This window comes from Felis catus, chromosome E1, assembly GCF_018350175.1.
Source record: "Felis catus isolate Fca126 chromosome E1, F.catus_Fca126_mat1.0, whole genome shotgun sequence".
NCBI classification, from domain to species: Eukaryota; Metazoa; Chordata; class Mammalia; order Carnivora; family Felidae; genus Felis; species Felis catus.
Window position 1 is genome coordinate 3802831 of NC_058381.1, and position 22661 is coordinate 3825491.

Here is a 22661-nt window from a genome sequence, read left to right on the forward strand (position 1 = left end):
CGAGCGCGAGCGCGCTTTCCCGGGCGAGGGGGGCGGGGAGGGGGCGGGGCCGTAGAGGGGCGGGGCTCCGGTCGCTGCCCCGCCCCCCGCCCCGCCCCCGCCGCGCGCCCGGGGCGGGAGAGATGAGGACGAGACTTAGCTACCTCACGGGCTCCTTCCAGAGCAGCGGCGCGCTCCCCGGGAGGGGCGGGGCCGACAAGGGGGCGGGGCCACCTGGTCCCGGGCGGGGCGGGGCGGGGGGGGGGCGGAGGGCGGGCGCACAGCCGCGCAGGTGGGGTGGCCCCCGGAGAAGGGGACGTGAGAACTGTGAACCCGGGGCCGGGGGCCGAGCGAGCCCGGCCGCCCACCGCCCGGGACACAGAAGACCGAGACGCCCCTCCTTCCCCCTGACCCTCCTTTGTCTGGGGATCCCCACACGGGACCCCTGGCTGCGACAACTTGGGCCCCCGTCTGAAGGGGCCTGCGGGCACTTGGGGGCGGCCGGAGCGGTGTGTCCTCCCAGCAGTCCCCGGGCGGCCTGTGGCCTCCGCTGCCACCTGCTGAGTCGGTCCTCCAGGGGGGTCGTGGGGTGGGGTGGGGGTTCTAGTTCGCGGAGCCAGAGGAGCGGAGCGCGGAGTCCGCGCCTGTCACCGCCCAGCTGCGCGATGGGTGCCGGCCCGGAATTCTGGCCCATGCTGAGGGCAGTGGGCCCAAGGACACCCCTGAGCAGCCCCAGCCGGGTGGTCACCGCCTCACGTTAGAGCTGCCTGTTGGAGGAGGCACTGCGGAGGCAAAACCTCCCAGAGAGTTTCCTTTCTGGAAACTTGGAACCAGCCCCTTTATGACATTTTCCAGGGGAGGGAGAAGGGGCAGTGACACTATTTGTGTAATGACGTCAGCTGCTGGGAAGGGCCTGGACGGCGTGGAATGCAGGTTTGCACAGGCAGTTGGGCCTGGCTGGGGGGAGGGGGCTTGCCCGAGGCCAGCCAGGGTTTGCAGGCTCAGCGAGGTGCCAGGGTGCGCGAGCCTCGGGCGGGCGGGGGCAGGGATGACCAGGTTCCCGTGGGCCAAGGAAGCCGTGACCACTTCGTGTGACTGCCCTCACTCCCGGGTCCTCCCCCTCTCCCCGGGGGAAGGGACAGAGGCTGCTGGACCAAGAATGCCTGCTGCGGCCCCCCTTCCCGCCCCCCGGCCCCGGGCTGCCCTCCATAGCCGTCTTGGCCTAGCCCCGCAGCACCCGGACCCTCCGCTCGCCTCACGCAGAGCCCGTTCCTGAGCCCTGGGGCCTTCTGCCGCCCTGCCCTGGAGCTCTCTGCACTGCCCAGCGGCTCCGGCCCACGTCCTCGTCCCCGCCAAACCGAGTTCCGGACCCGGCTCCCCTCTCCGTCAGGAAATCGGTTTCATTTTCCCTGCTCAGAAGGGTCCTACCGAGTCTGAAGCTGGGCCCCTCGCGGTCTGGGTCTCCTCTGCCTCCCCCGCTTTGGCCCGCGTCGCGGCCGCCTTCTACTGAGCACCTGCTCCGTGCCAGGCACTTTACCCACGTGCTGTCACATTTCCCTCATGACAGCCCCGAGACAGGGAGGGATTCTCACCCCACTTTGCCAGCGAGGAAGAGGCAGGGCCGGGTTCAGGCTCCAGAACCAGGGCTCCTGGCCACGCTGCCCCTCGGTGCACGCCACCCTGTGGCCGACGCACCCGGTTTCCGGAGCAGGCTGTGACGGGGCGCTCCCGGCTGAGACCCTGGCCCTGGTCACTGCACGCAGCCTGGGGAACAGAAGGGGAAGGGAGGGACGGGCACGGTAACCTCTTGAGAGGTGGTGGCAAGAATGGGGGAGGTGGCGCCGGGTCCCAGGAGGCAGGCCTTGGCGAATCCTGAGACTTAACGGAAAGGACGTTTGGCCGCCTGGGGGTGTTTGGAGGGATCCCAGGAGAGACTGGGAGAGAAGCCTAAGAGGGCAGGGAGAAGGCAGAGCCGCCTTGGGAAGGAATAGCGAGGCCCAAGGCTGGGTGCATAGGGACGTCCCCTGCAGGCAGCCGGCCCTCCTCGGGGCCCAGCCTGCTTCGCTGAGCACCGTCAGCCTCTCTGGGGCCTCTGGGGCCTCCGCACTTGCTGCGCCCGGTCCCTGGAAGGCACCACGCCGCCACCAGGGCCCTGTCTTGTCTCTGTTCCTGCTGGCCTGGCTTCTTCACCCTGCCCAGAAGGGCTGTGCCCTCCTGGGTCTCAGTGCCCCCACCACGTCCACAGAGGGGCTGGCCCTGCTGGTCTCCGAGGCCCCCTCTGCCCCGGAGGCCTCAGGCGACAGCGGCCTGCTCGAAATTCAACCAGACTCCGGCCTCAGCCTCTGCCCAGCACCCCCAGGGTAGGAGCCGCCCCATCCACCCGTGGCCTGGCCCTCCCCACCCCGGTCACCCGTGGGGGTGAGGGGCTGGGGACTTCGGTCCTCCCAGCCTGCGTTCCCCATCTCGAGGACCGGGCCAGAACCCGGCCCTCCGCTGCTCTGATTCCAGCCACCGACTCCGGCAGCGAGGGCCCCGTCCTCTGGAAAGCAGCCTCTGCCGGCCGCCCGCCTCCCTGGGAGGAGAGGGAAGTAGGAACTGAGGCGTTCCGGTTTGTACAGTTAGGAAGGGATGTAAAATGGAACTAGACTTTGAAGAGTGTATTAACCAGAGTTGTGCTATGTAGGTGTTCGAAGAAAAACATGCCTGATTAGTTTTTAAAACAAAAACAGGTCGCCCACCTGCCCTTTTTCTCACCTGCTGGGTGGTCTGGAGCCCCTGACAGCAGAGTGCCTGCTTTACCGACACCCGGCAACACTAACGATGTGGGGGTTGGGGGGGGAGGGATGCGGTGCTGTCCCTGGACTCGCCTGCAGGGGTGGCTTCTGTCCTGAGAGCAGCCCCAGGCGCCCAGGGACGGAACGCCCGGGAGGGACGGCTGTGGCGCCCCAAGGCCCTTCGTGTCCTCCTGGACCTCAGCCTCCGCAGCAGCACGCGGGAAAAGGGGACACACTTCCTTGGGTTTGCCCCAGATTGGAATACGGCTGAGATCAAGGAGTCCCCAGGGGAGCAGGAAATGGCCCCTTGGGGGCACTGGAAAATGTCAGGGTGTCAATACTTAAAGGAAGCCCCCAGCCCCTCCCAGAGAGAGACTGGCGAGCGGGTGAACCAGACCCGTGGACGGGGTCGCTGGGCCACGGGCCATGGCCACGCCATACACTAGGGGTGTCCAAATGTGTTCTCGTGGGGCCTCGCCCCCCAGCCCAAACCAAGCTGGCCCCACCCCCACTTACGTCATCGGACCGCTCTTCTCCTGAAGGCACTCCCGTCCCCCCACCCCTCCCCCCCAGCCCCCCCAGATCCCTCCTGCGTTCTGAGTTCTGTTCGCTCGGAATTGTAAATGTTTAGTTTGACCATGACATATTGTTTGGGTCAGTGTTCCTTTCCAATGCATACTAATATATTATGGTTATTATATATGAATATATTTAATGACATGGACAAAGTTGTGGATTTTCTTTTTTTTTTTTTTAAGTTTCTTTTTTTGTTTCTGGTTTTTGTTTTTTTGTTAGAGTTGTAATGGACCCAGACGGAGCTTGTAACATGGGCCCTACATGATAGAACTAAGTTCAGATATCAATTAAATAAACTCTTGTACACTGTTTCTCTGTCTCCTGGTCTTTATTGGCGGCTTGAGCATGTTGGGGGGGGCGGAAAGTTGGGGAGTCTTCAGGCAACTCTTAAGGAATATGGCTTCTGGTCTTAGAACGCGCCAGCAAGACAGGGCCCTACCCACCCCAGAAAAGACCAGAAAAGGGCAACTTGGCTTGGAGAGAGTCCTAAGGTTTGCTGCCTCTGAGCACGATTTGGAGCCAAAATGCTCCCAGATGGGACAATGGGTGTTTCAGTCCCCACAAAGCCGTCCCTGGGATCCCTCCTTGCCACTCCCTGGGGCTCCAGGTCAGGGGGAGCCCCAGGAAACAGCAGGAAGAGGTGTCACCTGCCCCAGATTCAACAGGACACAGCGCACCTTTGAACTTCACCTTCCGATTCAGAACCTGCAAAGCGGCATTCTCGCCTTTCACGTAGTTTCTTCTGCTCAAAGCCGAGAAGAGACTCACGAGGAAAGACAACAGACAGGGTCCGTGACACCTGGAGGGGTTTTCGGGCCACCGTTTCTAAAGGCTTCACGCGGTGCAGGCGCTGGGCTGGGGCCGGTGCCACGCGGCCACCAGGAGCTGAGCTCACTGGCTTTCTCAGAGGCTATGTTTAAACTCTTGAGTGGTTGTGCTTTCTTTATTAAATAAACAATCCGGTCATTAGGAACATGTTGTGTTGCCACTCAGCGTGGAGCCGGGGCCATCGTCACCAGGAAGCTGTCGCTTCTGCACCCAGCTGTTTTCGAGGACGGGTCTCCACGGCCGGGCTGGTCTGGCCCCGGAAGGCGGGGAAAGGCCCCGCCTGGCTGCACGGGGAGGTGACGGAGATGCACGAACAACCAGGGCCAGACCGGGGGCGGGGGGGGGGGGGGTCTCCGGGGTCCCCATCCGTTGGGAAGCCAGCTCCCTGCTGGAATGACGATGCCTGACACTGGGTACAGGGACAGGATCCAGGTCTCGCTGGCTGGACGGCCGAGGAGAGAGGAGCCGGCCAGTTCATAGCGGGGGGCGGGGGTGGGGTATCTGAGGACCGGAGACCTGCTAAGTCGCCAGGCCGAGAGGCGTGTGCTGCACGCGGGGGTCGGAGGCTCACCTTGGGTCATCCTAGGTCAAGGGTCCAGTTCTCAAGGGCTTTCGTGACGTGGCTTTTTTTCTGTCCTTCGTAAAAAAGGCATCTGTGCCTGAAGAGTGCTGTTACTCCTTCGGGACCCCGCCACGGCCAGGCCCCGGGCCCCAGGCCAGAAGGAAGCGGCCCCACTGCCCGCCCCTCACCCCCGGCCCCGCCCCGGGGCCTCATGCAGCCGGGGAGGGGATGCACGGCCACCTGCCAAAGTCAGTGCAGGACGCAAGCCCGAGGTGGCCGACCGGCCCATTTGGAGACAGCCCTGATGCACAAGGAAGCCGGGCTGCCCCGTCCGGGACTTGGGGTCCGGCGCGGTTACGGGCCAGGCAAAGGCCCAACCCCTCCTGAGCGAGGATGCTTCCCAGCGTCTGCCCCACTTTCAGGGACGCCAGGCCCCCCGCATTCATAAAGCCGTCCCCTCCCGGGACAGCGAGCTGGCGTGCGGGCCGCCCACTCCCGGCAGACACAGCCTAGGCTTCGGGTTTTGTTGAATAGACCTCTCTTTCCACGCTCTCTTAAGACTAAATAAAGACATATGAGGACCATGCCAAGAAAAATGGGGAGCGAAAGAGCCAGTGAGACACGCGGTAGGTGGACGGGGTGAGCTCACGGCCATATCGAACCGGACACGCCCCAGGACCGCGAGCCACTGCTGGGAAGCGGTGAATGCTTTTGGCGTGAACCTGGGGGGACGTCTGACATTGTACGAAGCAATTAGAGGAAAGACGAGTCTCGGCTCACTTTCTGAAATAAGGGGGGAAAATACCCGCATTGAACTTGAGCTGGGCTAGCCTAGAAAACCCAGTAGGTAAAAGAGCGTCTTCGGTCCTCTGCGGAGAGCCCCCAGTTGTCACCTGGGGCCGAGGAAGCGGGACGGACGGGCTCCGAGGAAGCTGAGGCCTGGGAGGAAGGACCCAGCCGGAGGCGGGCCGGCGGTTCTGGAAGCAGAGGGGCAGTCGGGGGAATTCTGCAGCGGCCCCGTGCACGCACAGTTCCAGGGCGCTGCTGGGGCCCCGGGGACCCTGCAAAGGAGCAGATCGTCCTGAGGCTAATTGAGACTAAGGCTTAGTTACAGTTATTAATAATAATGAAGTTTCAACAGATCCCGAGTACCGGCTATAAGCAGGTATCTGGATTTCTTTATACGGAATCCAGCCTTTAAGTGCTTACAATTAATAATCGCCTAAGTTAAACAATACTTGTCCTGTTATTTCAATACAGCTTACTTTCGCGGAGAAGGCTCTCGAGGGGACGGGTGCTAAGGCCCGTCTCACCTCTCCTTATGCTTAGGGCGAGGTCTCACCGCCCACACGGCCGATTCGGGGCCGCGGGCCTGTGGGAATGCAGGCCTGACGGCTCGCAGGGGAAAGCCAGGCCTTGCCGGACCACGCTGGGACAAGCCACCTTTATGTTAAGCCACTCGACTCCAGGGTGGGTCCCCAGGCCACTGGTGCCCGGAAGTGGCTCAGCGCAGCCAGGTGCCCTTTGCTTCAGAGGGGTGGGTGTCTCCCGCGAGAAGCCCAGGCCTGAGGATGCGGAGGAGGGGGGGGATCCTTCCTGCCCGGCACCACCCTGCCCTGCACCACACTGCACCCCCCTCCCCCCACCCCGCCCCCGGTGCTGCCCGAGGCTCACGTGGCAGGTCCTCACGTTCTCGCAGGCCGGCTTTCTACCCCCTCCCCTGCCTGCGGGTCCAGAGAAGTGAAGTCACTTGTCCAGGTCACCCAGCTAGCAGCGCCGGGGCCGGGCCCGGAGCCCGCTCAGTCAAAAGAACAGAAGCGGCTGTATGCAGACATCGGCTCAGTGTTCGGCTTGAAAAGGCCTTTCCGTGTGACTGAGCCAGGACGCCGTGGCTCGGGTTCAAAGACGCCCCACAAGTTGCCGGGGCTCCGTGCTGAGCAAGTCAAGAGGAGGTGAGAAAGTCAAACAGACCTTCAATGCCGCCTCCCGGGAGCCCCGAAGTGGTGGGCGGGGGGTGGTTCCAAGGAGACGCTGTTTATACGGACTCGGGGTTTCGCACGACAAGGCCGGACGACGTGGCTTTGCGGATTCTTGATCTTCCTTTAGGTGATCCAGGAGCAACCACCCGCCTCCCCACCCCACCCCCCACAATGAGGGAAAAGCAGTCTAGGGCGCCTGGCCGGCCGCAAGCCCTTGGCCCCCCCGTCCGGCACGGCCCTTGTCCTTCGGGAGCACGCCCGCCTCGAACGGAGCCTGCCTCTGCCTCCTCTCCCCTGCCTCCCGGCCCAGGTGCCCGACGGCGCGGTCCCCGCTCACGCCCCCTCCCCACCCCCCTCTCACCCCGAGGCCTAGCCGAGCTCTGACGGGGTGGCCGGCCCCGAGGTCAGCGGGGAGCAGGGTCCAAGTGGACGGGACGGCTGCCCCACGTCTGGAACGGACCCGGGCCCTTCGGGTTTGGCCGGTCGCGGGCCCGGTGCCGGCGTCTGATGGCTGTCACGGGGCAGAGTCGGGTGGTGAAGCCAGGCGGGCCCAGGGCCGCACCACCTCGCGGGAGAGAGGCAGGCATGTGACGACCGTGTGCTCACCCCACGTGGCGGGAGCCTGAAGGGAGCCCGCGCCCCCAGGGAAGAGCCACCAGGAAGAGGCCCCGCCTCCTGCCACGATTTCCCGCTCCCCGAGCACGGTCGTCACCAAGCTCTCTGAGGACGAGGTGTCTGGACCTCAGGTCCGCCCGGCACGGTGCGGTCGTCGGTCCCGAGCCCGTCCCTCTTGAGGGCAGTCGCCCGCAGTATGTGGGAAATCCACGGGAGACCCTGGGGTCCCCTCCCACTGACCCACTCTCTCCTCCTCCTCAGCGAATCCCTGTGCCTTTGGAAACCGCCCCATCAGCAACCCTAACCCTCTCCCCCTTTGCCATGGAAAGAAAAGCCAGGCCGGCCGGCCGCCCTGCTTTCTATACACACCCGACCGAGGGCGCCTTTGAACCTGGAACTCACTGACGCTCCCACGGGAGATGTCCTCTGTGTCCTTATTCACACACGCACTCGTGCGCACACACACACACACACACACACACACACGCACGCGGTGGTCAGAGCCTGTTCGGGCACCACATAAAGGCACTGCCCTCCTGACGTCGTAACCACACCTTTCGCTGAGCCCTAACCGGTGCTTTCCAGCCTGACCACGTCCCGCGGCACCCACTTTACTCAACGTTACTTATCATCAGGCTTCAGCCTTGGAAAATGGGTTTATGGTCGCAGAGGGAAAGGGATGTGCTCCTGGCTTCTGGCTCTACTCCCCAAGTAGAGTCCGGCAATGTTTCTGAGTGACAGCGGCAAGCTTGGGAGTGGGGACTGGGGCAGGGTGGCGGGGTGACAGGTGCACAGACACATGCCTGTGTGGCCACCACCCCCCCCCCCCCCCGCCCACCTGCACACACAGGGACTCACTGTTTCCTCCGTGGGCACATGACTTCCCCAGGGAGACAGACATTCGTGGCCTCAAACTGCCTGTCCTGTTGGTGCCCCCAGGATACCCAGCACACCGCGGGGTGGCCGGAACCACCTGGCAGCCACAGGGCGCAACCCCCGGCGGGACCTCGGGCCAGTGCCCCATGTCGAAACCGATAGGGTCACGCCGGGCCCACGGCTCCAGGCAGCCCTCCAGAGCCGTCACACTCTTGGCTTTACTGAAGCAACGCACAGCGGACGTTCAGAGCGTCGGGGGGGAATTTATTGAGAGCAGCTTTTTCGCGTACCAACGGGGTGCCGAGCTTTTGTCCGTCGCCGGTGGGTGTCACAGCTGGGGGGGGCCCTTCACTGCCGCTAGTTGGTGGGCCAGACCGCCACGACCACAATGGCCACGAGCAGCAGTAAAATCACCATGACCATCCCTGGAAAACAGAAGCACGAGAGACCCCTTTAGCGATCTGTCCCAGAAGGGCGTCACACAGCCGGTTAACTACCTTCCCAGGGGACGGCGGATGGACACGTCTGTGCCCCCACCCCTGGCCTTCAGTGTGTGTGTCGGGGGGGCGGGGGGGGGGTCAGCTGCCCCGGGGACGCTGGAGACTGTCCGCCTCGCTACCTCGAGAGCTGTGCCAGCAAAGTGCCAGCCCGACTGGGGGCTCTGGGTGGGGCCTCGAGTGAGAAGGGGAGCACGCGCCCAGCCCCTGTCTTCTCCGTGGGCAGCGTGGCTCCATTTTCGGTTTGCGCTGGGGAAGCATCGATAACGCAGAGGGCTCTGGGGTTCGCACGGCAGTATTCAGTCTCGGATCCGCTTTCTCCACTGTCTCCACGTGGCTTGGCCTTTTCTTCTAGAGCCCGAGACGCTTATGTCAGTCATCTGTCAGAACAGCCAATGGACGGACTACTGCAAAGTCAGGGCTCCAAAAACGTCCACTTGCCGGAGGACCCTGGGGCTACCGAGGCCCCCAGAGGGAAGCGAGGAGATAAAGCGCGGGGACGCGTCTGGGAAGTAACGGGGGGGGGGGGGGGGTCAAGCGCACGGGGTCACATGGTGGTTTGGCCAACAGGACTGCCCACCTCAGACTGAGAAGCTGTTTCCAGAGAGGTCAGTCCCAGGAGTCCACTCCCTATGCTCTTACGGGAAGTCACTAACATCCTGCTGGTGTTCACTAGCTGCCGGCTGGCCACGTGAGGCTATTTAAATTGCAATTGATTAAAATTAAATAGGGGTGGGGCACCTGGGTGGCTCAGTCCGTTAGGCGTCCGACTTCGGCTCAGGCCATGATCTCACGGTGAGTTCGAGCCCCGCGTCGGGCTCTGTGCTGACAGCTCGGAGCCTGGAGCCTGTTTCAGATTCTGTGTCTCCCTCTCTCTCTGCCCCTCCCCTGCTCATGCTCTGTCTCTGTCTCAAAAACAAATAAACGTTAAAATCAAATAGGGGAGCCTGGGTGGCTCAGTCAGTTGAGTGTCGTACTCTTGATTTCGGCTCAGGTCACGATCCCAGGGTGGTGGGATCGAGCCCCCCTTCGGGCTCTGTGCAGGACATGGAGCCTGCTTGGGATTCTCTCTCTCTCTCCACCCCACCCCCGCTCTTGCACGTACTCTCTCTCTCAAATAAAAAAAATAAAATTCAAAAGATAAATAAAATTAAAGGACTCGGTTTCTCATTTACACTCACCAAATGTCACGTGCTCAAGAGCCACCTGTGGCCAATGGCCACCGTGCTGGACAGAGACAACAGAGACTTCCTTCATCACAGGAAGTCCTCCTGGGCAGAACTGACGTAAGGTCTCGAGCTGTGATGACTTCCCCTGCTGCTCACACCCCAGCTTCTCTGATGGCTCCTGGAGCAGAGGCTCCACACGTATTTGTTGAGCAAACAGACGAACCGTTACGAGGCGTGTCCTCAACACTCACCCGACAGGCTTGGACGGTTTCTGACGTGGGAGCCCCGCTCTCCCTTCTTCTTGAGCCGGTTTTGTTAAGTTATATTTTCCTGGGGAACTGCCCATTTTTTTCTGAGTGCTCGAAAGTACTGGCGTAAAACCGTTCGTGACGTTCTCTTATAATTTCAACACCATGCTCTATCCGCATCCTTCTTTTCGTCTCTGACACCACGTAGTTGAGCATTCTTTTTCCTGATTAGCCTCAAGATGCCTCTTGTTCAACTTTCCCAAGAATTAGTTTTTTTTAAGCTTATTTATTTATTTATTTTGAGGAAGACAGAGACAGCGTGAGTGGGGGAGGGGCAGAGAGAAAGGATCCCAAGCAGGCTCCGCGCTGTCCGCACAGAGCCCAACACCGGGCTTGAACCCATGACCTGTGAGATCATGACCTGAGCCGAAACCGAGACTTGGACGCTTAACCGGCTGAACCACCCAGGCGCCCCCCCCCCCCCCCCCCCGCCGAGGATAAATCCTGACTTTGCTGACCACCTCTCATTTACTTTGTGTTTTACTGAATTTCTGCATCTATTTTCATTAATCCTTCTGTTCCTAGACTTCCTTTGGCTTCACCCTGATGTTTTTTCTCTAACCTCTTGAACAGAAAGTCAACTCATTCATTTGCCATCTTTCTTCCAAGTACGGGCCCCTGTAAGCCTACAACTTCTCATATGACAAAGCTGCACTGTTCTTCGTTTCTAAACTCCACGTCTTTCAACATTTTAGGCAACTTCTTTGGCCCAACAGTTAACTCAGAAGCATGTTTTAAAATTCCCGGTTGTAACGAAACATGCATATCGGATATACGTTTAAAAATTTTGAGATCAGGGGCGCCTGGGTGGCGCAGTCGGTTAAGCGTCCGACTTCAGCCAGGTCACGATCTCGTGGTCTGCGAGTTCGAGCCCCGCGTCCGGCTCTCGGCTGATGATGGCTTGGAGCCTGGAGCCTGCTTCCGATTCTGTGTCTCCCTCTCTCTCTGCCCCTCCCCCGTTCATGCTCTGTCTCTCTCTGTCCCAAAAATAAATAAAAACGTTGAAAAAAAAATTAAAAAAAAAATTTTGAGATCATAATAACACACTCTATTTTGATGTGGAAATGCCTGCGAGTTCCACTGGTGACAAAGCCACTGTGGTTACCTGCCTACGATCTTAACTGAGGAAAAGGCTGCATCTCCGTTAGAGGTTAGCAGAAGTAAGAATGCAATTTGCTTTCCCACCCAAGTTCACAGACGCCCTGAATCCTCTCCACAGACCCCCAGGGTCCAATGCAGTCCAAGTAGTATGTATTTTCAACTCAACCCATGTAAGGCAGAACACGCCCATCGTTTTAAACATTAAGAAAGAAGGGACTTAAAGACACGTGGCCAGCCTCCTTATCATCTCCCTGTGAGAGTGGGCGATTCTTTCCCAAGACACCCTCTTTCTCTGATGATCTGATCTTCTGAGAGACCTACCCCCTGTTGGGGACCTAAGAGTCCTCCCCCTGATTTCATACGGACATAGACCCAAGTCTCTACATCAAGGGTCGGCAAACTGTGGACCTTTGCACCAAACCTGGCTGGCGGTCTGTTTTCGCACAGCCCCTGAGCCAAGAAATGGTTTTTCTATTTTTTAAGGGTTGTCAAAAAAGACAAAGAAGTAGATGTGACACGCGGCCGGTGGTCTGCAAAGCCTAAACTATTTCCTGTCTGGCTTTTCACAGAACCGAGTCGATCCCTGCTCTGCGTCACTGCGGCCGATAACGACCTAGCCGTGGCCTCGGTTCATCCATTCAGGCCCTGGTTTCCAGTTCTCCCTCCACTTCCTTCATCTGGGGATTTCCTCTCTTCCTTGTAAATTCCGCCGTGGGTTAGCATTTTAGGGGAGAGGCTGTAATATTTTATCTTGCCTTTCGAGATGCTTGTAGGAAGGTGTGCGCGTGTGCGTGGGCACGTGTGTGTCAACATTATCTCGGTCCATATTCTTGCCAGAACCAGAAGAACAAGTCTCCTTTTTGTGCATTTCTGCCTCCAGAAACATCTTCAGGTTGACCGAAAGTTCCACCTGGGCAGGAATCCCACTAGTTCCTGGCGGGGCGGAGACGTCGCCCTCCGACGTCTAGGGAACGATCCTCAACTGGAGGGCGCAGATGGCCTGAGGGGCGTCGGGGGTGGCTGCTAGGGCTCCAGAGCCCAGGCGTTCCCCGAAGACAAGAGGGGAGGCCCGAGTGTTGAGGAAAGGCGCGAGACGAGGCATGCTGTCTCAGGCAGCTGCAACGCTCGGGCAGGGTCGGAGCCGGGAGGGCACTCGAGGCCGCGAGGCTCGCCGTGTGGCGGGGGTTGTGGACTGAGGGAGAGAGGCCGACACAAGTGACCCTGCGTCTTCACGTCAGGGTGGTGATGAGAACAGCAGAACGGGAGAGGGGAGCGAGACATGGAGAACCGTGACCGGCTGGGAAGTAGGCACCATACGCCCGGGGTCAGCCTGCACACACACAAAGCTCACGATCCAAGGGAAGAGGCCCCAGGCACCGGCGGTTACTGGCCCCTGAGTGTCCGAGGCAGGGACTGAGCCCGTCTAGCTGGCCGCCGTCTCCCCAGGACCGAGCACAGAGCCTCACCCACGGAACAGGCACCGCGCGTCCTTTTTTATAGAAATGAATAAACGCATTGAGTCACTGGAAGGGACAAGAGGAACCGGTAAGAAAGACAAAGGAGGAACAGTGGACGGAGAGAAAGAGAGAGAGAAGCTGAGAACATGTGTCAAGGAAGCCAAAGAAAGAGAAGATTCACAAAGTGGTCAGCCCCCGTCAACAAATGCCACACAGACGCGAGGGGGCCAGACAGAAGCTCCTGGGCTGACGCCTTTAATGGGACCGCTTAGCGGACAGGTGGCTGCGCCTCTCGGAACTGCTATCACACAGCAATTCCTTGGGGCGCCCGGGGGGCTCAGTCGGCTGAGCGTCCGACTTCGGCTCAGGGCACGATCTCGCCGTCCGTGGATTCGAGCCCTGCGTCGGGCTCTGTGCTGGCAGCTCGGAGCCTGGAGCCTGCTTCGGATTCTGTGTCTCCCTTTCTCTCTCTGACCCTCCCCCGCTAGTGCTCTCTGTGTCTCAAAGATAAATAGACATTAAAATTAAAAAAAAAAAATACAGGGGCGCCTGGGTGGCGCAGTCAGTTAAGCGTCCGACTTCAGCCAGGTCACGATCTCGCAGTCTGTGAGTTCGAGCCCCGCATCAGGCTCTGGGCTGATGGCTCGGAGCCTGGAGCCTGTTTCCGATTCTGTGTCTCCCTCTCTCTCTGCCCATCCCCCGTTCATACTCTGTCTCTCTCTGTCCCAAAAATAAATAAAGGTTGAAAAAAAAAATTTAAAAAAAATACGGCAATTCCTCTTCCAGCTGCTAATTTTTCTATCACAGAAACTGTGAGTCTTACGAACACACCACAGCAGAGGTGACCCAGGGCACCTGATGTCCGTGAAAACCGAAGATGCCCTTGAGCTCCTGGTGCCACAGACAGTGGTCACCTGATGCCATGTGGTCAGGCGGGTCCCCGCGCGACGATGCAAAGGCGACTTTAAGAGCAATGAAAACTAGGTCTTTTACATTTTAAGGAGTCTCGGGACAAACAGGGGCCCTCTGGCTAGGACATTTTCAACAGGTTTCAGTGAACTGGTATGGGCGGAGGGCCAACTGACGAAGTCACTTCAAGACGGCAAGGGACGATGACCAGCAAAGGCCAGCTGCAGCCTTTTGGATTCTTTGGGCCAAAGAGCAGGTGTTTATATATCTTGCCACCCGGTGATCCTTTCTCTTTAAGAGTCTGGCCTTCTTGGAACGTGGTCACGGCTCTGGCACCTTTCTTGAAGGGAGTATGTCTCCTCTAAAGGATGTTTCGGGAAGAGTCACCAAGGCTCGTTCTAAAGCCGGGGGGTGGGGGCTGAGTGGTGCCACGCGTGGAATATTTCCTGTGCTCGGGGTTCCGTGTGGTCTCCTTGCTTACTTGCTCCTTAGCCCGAGAGAAATCCCATCTCCTCCACCTCATCCATGAAGGAGAGCTCTTACCGAAGGCCCTGCCCTTCCAGGGGGTGGAACTCACCCCTGTTTCACCTCTTCCCTTTTCTCTGCACCAGGGGGGCCCGTGCAGGGGGGATCCTGGTTCCCGACACGATGTGGGGTTTACCAGGGACAGGGGCCCAGACTCCTCTGGGCTGAGAATCTGGGATACAGAGTTTCCACTCATTCTTGCCCCCTCTTCTCTTTTTTCTTCCTCCTTCCCTCCTTCCCACCGTCTACGGTGGCAACTTTGAAACAGGCGCAGAAGTAGATGGGCGAGTAATGATGCCCCGTGATGCGCGAGGCTCGATTCACGACCAGTCTGGCTTCGCCTGTACCCTCCCCCGTGCCCTGTCCGGGTGTATTCTTTTGAAGTGAACCCCCAGACAGACATACTTCATCTCCCGAGACTTCAGTGAGAACCCCTCCAAGATAAGCCATCGCTAAAAAAAAAAAAAAAAAGTCCCCACCGTGCGTAAGCCCCGACGATTTGCTTTTTCTTGAAGACAGAGATGGGAAAGTGGCCCCAGCCCGGAGGTCACAGGAGACCACGCGGCCGGAGGGTCACGGGAAGACTGTGACTCGTAGTCGGTCACGTGGGACAGAGAGAACTCCTTTCTTTTGCCTCCGAGTGGTGTTGAAACCTCAGGGGTCTGCTCGTCCATCCCCCAGCTAAGGAAATGTTTGACATTTCAGAACGAGGCAAGACAGTTGAACTTCTGGGAACCTGCCAACTTCTCAAACAATGAACGCTCTTTGCCCCCGGCCCCAGCACGGGAACACCTGGCGAGGCCCCTGGATCGGGATCGCTTCCCCCACTGAGCCTCGCTCGGCTCCGGGCCCTGCTGCTGCGGGCACCTGGCGACGCGGGGTCTCCCTCCCGACACCCAGTGCCCCCTGCAGGGGAGGGGGAGCAGGCGGGGGGGGCATGCCAGAGTTACGAGAGTGGGAAAAAAATGTCCACTTCCTTTGGTCAGTTCACCAGATGAGGATTCCTTCACCACTCGCAATATTTACAGCCATTAAACAAAGATCTAAGAAAACAAACTCCTTTTCAGACGGGGGAGGCACCTGAAACACAGTCTCTCCGGGACAGCGCTGCGTTTTCTGAAAGTCTGTTCACCCGGATTCACGGTCCCTATTTTTCCCCAGTGAGACGCTGGAAACCTGCGAATTAACGGGGCCGGTGCTGCCGATGTGTCTGCCGTAGTCGGGCATAGGTAACGGCTCTTTGTGCTTACGGAGGAGGAAGGGGAGGAGGGGAAGAAGGGAGAGGGAGAGGAGGAGGAAGGAGGGGAGGAGGAGGAGGAAGGAGGGGAGGAGGAGGAGGAAGGAGGGGAGGAGGAGGAGGAAGGAGGGGAGGAGGAGGAGGAAGGAGGGGAGGAGGAGGAGGAAGGAGGGGAGGAGGAGGAAGGAGGGGAGGAGGAGGAGGAAGGAGGGGAGGAGGAGGAGGAAGGAGGGGAGGAGGAGGAGGAAGGAGGGGAGGAGGAGGAGGAAGGAGGGGAGGAGGAGGAGGAAGGAGGGGAGGAGGAGGAGGAGGAAGGGGAGGAGGATTACAAAGTCTGGCCTTCCTTGAGAGAGGGAGAGCAGATCTCAGCACAGGCGCTTTGGGGCACTTCCGGACACTTCCGCCCTCAGCTGTAGGGGTGCGGAGCGAAGCGCGGCGGGAGAGGAGAGGGTGCAGGGGTGATGGGGCAGGAGGTGGGGGGTTTGGAGGGCAATTTTATCTAAAGTCTTTTCATCGGGTTCTGCTTAGCCCAGGAGAGCTGTACTGGCTGCTCCATGATCGTCGGTTGCTTGGGACCAAAATACGTATGCTCGTGCCCAACCTGTTCGAGTCCGCGCCCGCGAGCACCTCTCGTGCCGCTGATAACTCTGAGGGTCCACGGCAGGCATTTATGAAACCCGCCTATAGTCGGCTGGGGGGCTTTTTCCCCAGTTGTGCCTGTGAACAGGTGACATTTGCTCACGCATTACGCAGTTGGCTCTCGCGGATCAAACAGCTCTCTCGCGGCGGAGTCCTGAGCTGAGGTGAGCAAGAAGCAGGAGAGAAGGCAAAACTGGAATATTTGTTTTCCAAAGTTCATGTAAATGTCCCCTGTAATCCCATTACTGGGCAAATAAGCGAAGGCAAGAGTAGACGGCCGGCGGCGAAGGGGAACGTATTTACATTCTGATTGATTCTCAGGCTGCAGGGCCGGAGAACCGCGGTTACCCGCGGGTTCCCGGCCGGAGCTGGGGGGGGGGGGCTCTGCTGGGCAGCGGGGGGCGGGCCCCCGGAGCCCTGCTCCCACCAGCCTGGAGCTCAGCGGCTGGGGACAGGGGCACCCACGGCCTCCCCGGGCCCCCGTGGCATCGGCTTCACGCCACCGCTCTGTGCCACTGTCTCCCGCCGACAGCGCTGCCTTCGTCCAGAACTGAACGGGAGTCTTCTCTGACCTTCTGAGTTTGGTTCTGTTCTGACCTGGCACGCGACCCATCCTCAGGCTTTCTTTTTCTCTGCTCAGGGGTGAGCGCTCCTGGGCAGCCCTGGTGGGTTCCGTCCACTCACCAGACCTCACGCCCTCTCACCCGTCTGCTCGGACCCTCCGCCCTCTGTAACCCTACACGGGGCCATCGCCTGGGCCGCTCGGCTGGGACTGCGCTCCCTCCAGGCCGCCTGCTGGCTTCCCTGGAGCCAGAGACGCTCCTCCCTCCTCTGGCCAGGTCCGTGCCTTAAATGACCATCCTCTGCCCCTACGGGCCCCTATCACTTACAGAGATTCCTTTCCTCAGGCCAGGGGGGCTCCAGCAGCAGGGAGCGTGCGGTCGGGCGTGGTGGCCTGGGCGCTGGGTTTGGGGGTCAGGGAGACCCAACCTCCGAGCTGCCGGAGGTATATATGAGGCACTGGCGAAGTTCCTTCCGTCTGAGGCCGGTCCCGCCATCAGTAAAAGCCCCCAGACACCGACTTCGTGGTTGTGCCGTGAGGATTCAGTACAATGAGGTGCCCGAGGCTCCCGGGGCGAATCCGGGGCCCCGTGAACGGCAGCTACGACGACACGAATTACCCCCGCGTGCACGGCCCGCTGCTAAGAAGGCGCCCGTGTGCGGCACATGCCGCATGATGTCCCGCGAGGGAGCCGGGCTCACGGCCTGACGACGGAACTAAGATGTCACTCGTCCCAGAAGTGAAGGAAGAGGGGCGAACCCGGGAACAGCCGGGTGGCACCCAGTTCAGAAACGGAGCCCGGTTCCAGCTGCAGCCCAGCCAGGGTGATGGGCGTCCAGCGAAGGTTGGAAGTTCGGGGAGGAGTATGTCTGGCAGTATCTGTCTGGGTCACTGGCCACAGGAGGGGCGGCTGGGCCGGGCGGGCGCTGGCTGCCGTCGGAAGCCAAGTGGACGCCGGGTGAGAGGGGCCGGTGGCCCAGGATGTGGGCCCCGCGAGGAAGGCAAGGTCAGAGCAGGGCCAGCGCGGAGGACGGGCTCGCGGGCGGGGGGAGAAGCGTGAAGCAAACCCAAGGGGAGTCTAGAAGGCCCGCGGAAAGCCTGGTGGGGGCTCTGAAGTTGTGCCCAGCCCTGGAGCACGGTCAGCCCCGCGGGAGGGTGCCAGCCAGTCCGGCATAATCGTGGGACTGTCGATGCAAGTGATAGAAGCATAAAGAGAACAGAAGTCAAAAAAAAAAAAAAAAGTCAGGGGAGCCTGGGTGGCTCAGTCACTTGAACGTCCGACTTCGGCTCAGGTCACGATCTCACGGTTGGTGAGTTCGAGCCCCGCATCGGGCTTTGTGCTGACAGCTCGGAGCCTGCTTTAGAACCTCTGAGTCCCTCTCTCTCTGGCCCTCTGAGGCTCACAGGCACTTGTACACTTTCTGTCTCTCAAAAATAAATTAACAGTAAAAAAAAAAAAAAAAAAAAGTCAGAGCTGCTGTGATGCTATTGGATGTATGTGTGCTCAGAATGTTCTTTGCTCAAATCCCCAAAAGTTGGCAGGACTGGGGGTGGGGAGGCTGGCAAAGCAACGATTTTCCCCAATTTGCACAGAGGAAAACGGGGCTCAGAGGCTGGCCCCACGCTGCCCTTCGGAGAGCCCTAGGAAGGGAACAAGTCAACAGCAGAGCTGGTTCTGGGCCCTCGGGCCGCGTTCCCTGGGAGGGAGCGGGCTCAGGAGGGGCAGCGACCACTGAGGGCCGGCCGGGTGACGGTGGGAGCCGTGGTCTGTGACACTGAGAGACCCCCTCAGAGACACACATGACAAGGCAAAGAACTGCCCGGTTGGCTTGGTTCTGACCGAACACAGAGAAAACTGAGATTAAACAGAGTTTACTGCTTCGGCCTGAGGTCGTGCTGAGTGCGTCTGTCTCTGCCTTTGGACAGGACCACAGCCCGGGGACAAGCGCGGGCCTGGCCCCTTGCCAGCCCGCCGGAGTGAGACGGCCACAGCGCGGGAAGCCAGCGTCCTTGGGGCCACGGCGGAGGGACAGCACGCATGGCCCACCCAACCCTGGCCCGTCTGGGAAGGAACAAGCTTCCTGAGGGGTAAGGGCTGTGCTCTTCTGCAGAGTGGCCGTGCCCACGCTGGGTTTGTGCCGGGGTGACGCGGGGAGAGGAGGGGGGCCTCTCCCTCACACACCGTCCTCTGAAGGCCCAGGCCCCATCTGGGGACAATCGGCCCCCCGTCCCTGGGCTGGCACGACAGCCCAGGGCCGACAAGAGGCAACACTGCGTCACAGAGACTGGAAAAAAGTCAACTCTGGAGAGAAGGCGGCGCCTGTGGGGAAGGAGGTCTGCGTGGGGAGACATCTGGGGGCCAGAGAGAGAGAGAGAGAGAGAGAGCGCAGGAAGCAGAAATCGGGGAAGGTGGCCTGACCCGAGGGTGGGGGATGGGACGAGAGGAGGGGCTTGCCCAGAAACAGGAAATTAAAAGGAATTAAGACTGCAGAAGCCGGGCGAGGAGCCGGATGTGGGCCCGAAGAAAGGCACGTTCCAGGGCTCTGGGCTCCGGGGACGAGGGCCTGCCCCGCTGGGCGTCGAGTGGCTCTGTCGCGGCCACGGGGCCCCGACGAGGCCCACACTTGACACTGGGTCAGTGGCGATGGGACGTGAGAGCCCACGTCACCGGCCAGGCCAAACCCGGTCGCAGCCCAGAAGGGTCAGAGTGAACCACACCAGAATCTAGGCGGGTGCGAACATTCGCGTTTGGCTCTTCGGGGCCTCCCGGCCTCCCCAGAGAGGCGGGGAATCCGCGCGTCCCTGCCTCCGCAAAACACCACAAAAACGCTCTGCGGATGATACCGATCTTAGAGGGAGGATGTAAGAACTCGGCCATCGCTGTTGTTTCCTGCGCAGAAGGTGCTGACTAGTTTCTGGGCCCCGTCTGTGTGCCTCGCGTGTTACTCACTTCCCTTCCCCGAAGTAGGCCCGCCCCGGCAACGCTCTGCAGTCCCACAGCGCGACTGCGCCCTGAACAGCCGATCCTTCGTATCAGCAACCAAAAGCGGCTTAGGGTGACACTTCAGCTCAGTCATTTAATGCCCGTTCTCTGGTGCATCGATTTTGGCGAAGAAATATCCCCTCGCTGAGCTGGGCGTAACCCCGGGGAATGGGAATCTGTCTGGAATCTGGCAGAGATTCAAGTGTCTTTGAAAAGACAGTCAGGAACTCTGTTACGGATCTCTTGTTTTGACAATTCCCTCCTGACTAAGTGTCAAAAGATTTCTGGATGGCTCCAGTCAGGCTACGGATTCACCATCACACATCCCTTTCAGTTGTGGCGTTTGGACCGGGGCACGTCACCTGGCACCAATTAGGGACCCCGCGCAGGGTGACAGGACGGAGCCTCTGCCAAAGCCCGGAGTCGGGTACAGAAAGGCAGGGCAGGGGGATCGAGAGGATACTTTTTTGATACATCAGATGCTCATCCTTCTGATTTTCAATTTTCTTTTTTTATTATTTAAAAAAAAAATTTTTTTTTCAACGTTTATTTATTTTTGGGACAGAGAGAGACAGAGCATGAACGGGGGAGGGGCAGAGAGAGAGGGAGACACAGAATCGGAAACAGGCTCCAGGCTCTGAGCCATCAGCCCAGAGCCCGACGCGGGGCTCGAACTCACGGACCGCGAGATCGTGACCTGGCTGAAGTCGGACGCTCAACCGACTGTGCCACCCAGGCGCCCCTGAATTTTCTTTTTTTAAAGCAAATCATTTCACTGAGATACAGAAGCCCACCGGGTGGTATATTTGAATCCGAACCTCAAGAAAACATCTTCCTGGCAGGTGGGGTGGGGCAGCGGCTGTGTCTGTTCCACTTGACCCTCCCACAGGCACAGCTGAGGGGCCCAGCGGCGGAGCCCGCGTGAGGCCACCGGGCTCCCCTCCCCAGGAATCGTGGAGCTCAGACCGAGCGGAGTTGGGGCTCGGTCACGGTAACGGTGACACTCCAGAGAGGCGGCCGACAAAATGGGCCCGGAGGTCCCAGGATGTGCCTCAGTTCTGACTCTTCCTGACACGCGGCTGGCTCAGTGATCCCTCGGGGTCTCCCGAGTCACCCGACATCATTCAAACAAATGACACGTTCTTGTGGCGCCTGGGTGGCTCCGTGGGTTGAGTGTCCGACTTCAGCTCACGGTTCGTGGGTCCGACCCCCGCGTCGGGCTCTGTGCTGACAGCTCAGAGCGGGGAGCCTGCTTCGGATCCTGTGTCTCCCTCTCTCTCTGCCCCTCCCCTGCTTGCTCTCTCACTCTCTCTCTCTCTTTCTCTCTCAAAACATAAACATTAAAAAAAAAAAAATGACACACTCTTTAACCTAAACGTGCCAGAGTCATTTCCTCTGACTTGTAACTGAGACCTTGCAGTAAAGAGACCATCAGAAAACATAACTACGCGTCTCCGGTTATTTGGGGAAATGTCAGGGTAGCACGAGACCAGTTCTGCTTTACTGGCCCAGCCTCGGAAGGCCGTCAAAGGCCGCTGCTCCTCAGGGCGAGCGATCTGGTGCCCCATCCCCCCCTTATCTCTGAGTGGCCTGAGGTCCCACTGCAATATCCCACCATCAAGAGGCCTTCTCAGATACTCTTTCGCAGACGCGTCTCCTATCACGTTACAAATCCTCCTGCACTGTAGTAATATTATGACCACAGTAATAATCTAGTAATGCACCAGATGCCGTCCTGAAGAGCCAAAGGTATTTGGAGCAAAGATCAGGGCAGGAGAGTCCCCCTCTCTATAAGCAAGGCTCACAGGGACCCCTTGGATGGGGTGAGCAAGCTGCCTGGAGACTTCCCCTTGGGGACCCCTCCTTCCCCAGAGCACGCCGTGGAGGGGCCCATCATCGAGGGTGTGGGTCAAGCAGGTCCCAGGCGGACTCACGCCGTTCCAGCCACCACGGTGCTTCTAACAAGAGCCACGCCCACCGCCGTGAGCGGCAGTGGGCACTTTATATCCATCACGTACGTTATGCGTGGAGATGCTCCCCGATGAAACAGAAGGGCCCCACCCCCGATGCGGTTAGGAAAGCAAACACATCGGACAGCCTCTGGATCCCGCGTCTCTGTGATGGCTTTCGATTGACGTCCCGAATACCGACTGAGCGTCTCTACCGGCACCGTTCTAGGCACTGGGGCTACAGCAGTGAACAAAAGGACAAAAATCCTTGCCCTCGCTGGGTTGCTACTTGCGCGTGCGTGCGTGCGCACACACGCATGGCGGGTGGAGACGAAATCCAACTAAGTAAATTACACCGTGTGCAAGAAGGTGCAAAGGGCTTCTCTCCTCCTGCCGTGCCTGCGAGCTGGCTGCTCGCGCCCCTCCCTTAGGTTCCAGGGGCGGAAGGGGCAGGGAGTGCTAATACTTTCCAGAAACCGGCCGTCCCGCGGCGGGATCTGGAAACACGCTGCGGGTAAGATTAGGGTGCCTTCCTACGGGGCATCAGGAAACTGCCATCCGTGAAGGTTAACAATACGTAAGCCCAGCAAGAACACATTACGAAAGCCGGCTGGAATGACGGGTGACGTAATGACAAGTGGAAACAGAAAGGGGACTAATTACGAGGCGCGGAAAACGGCGGGCTGGCGAGGAGGAACTTGTCCGCGGGTCCCCGGCACCCTCCAGGACGGGGCACCCTGGCCGGGGGGACGTGTGGCTGGACACGTGGTCCGATCTGTGGGAGCAGCTTCTCGGATTACAGCGAGTGCTCATGTGGCCTGTTTTGACAGCTTGGGGCCCGAATGAATGGCGTGCTCCCAAAACGGATGGCTGTGGCCGTTCTTAGGGGCCGTTTCGCTTTACAGTGAATAGTGCTGGCCACCGGCTGGTTGCTGAAATCCCAAGGAAGCCAGGCTCTGGTGGCGGGAGGAGGAAGGAATGGGAGGCACAGGGTGTCCTCAACCATCTGGAAGAGTCGGGGTGAATGCGTTGCCGTTGCTGCTTCTGGTGCTTTGGGAGGAAGCCACTGTGGAGGCCGCCCCCCCCCTCCCCGATCTCAGTGCTCCCTTAGCCTCCGACGTAACACTGGCCAAGAG

The 22661-nt window shown here is 59.7% G+C and overlaps 1 protein-coding gene across 2 annotated transcripts in view; it reads right to left on the minus strand.

Moving 5' to 3' along the window:
- Positions 1-8432: 8432 nt before the first annotated feature.
- Positions 8433-22661, minus strand: part of STX8 (syntaxin 8) — a 253572-nt gene continuing 239343 nt past the window's right edge. For both annotated transcript variants that reach the window (XM_019817162.3, XM_011288848.4), the window contains one exon: positions 8433-8614. In XM_019817162.3, the coding sequence (XP_019672721.1) occupies positions 8518-8614 (97 nt within the window). In that variant the 3' untranslated portion in view covers positions 8433-8517. The remainder of the gene's footprint in view (positions 8615-22661) is intronic.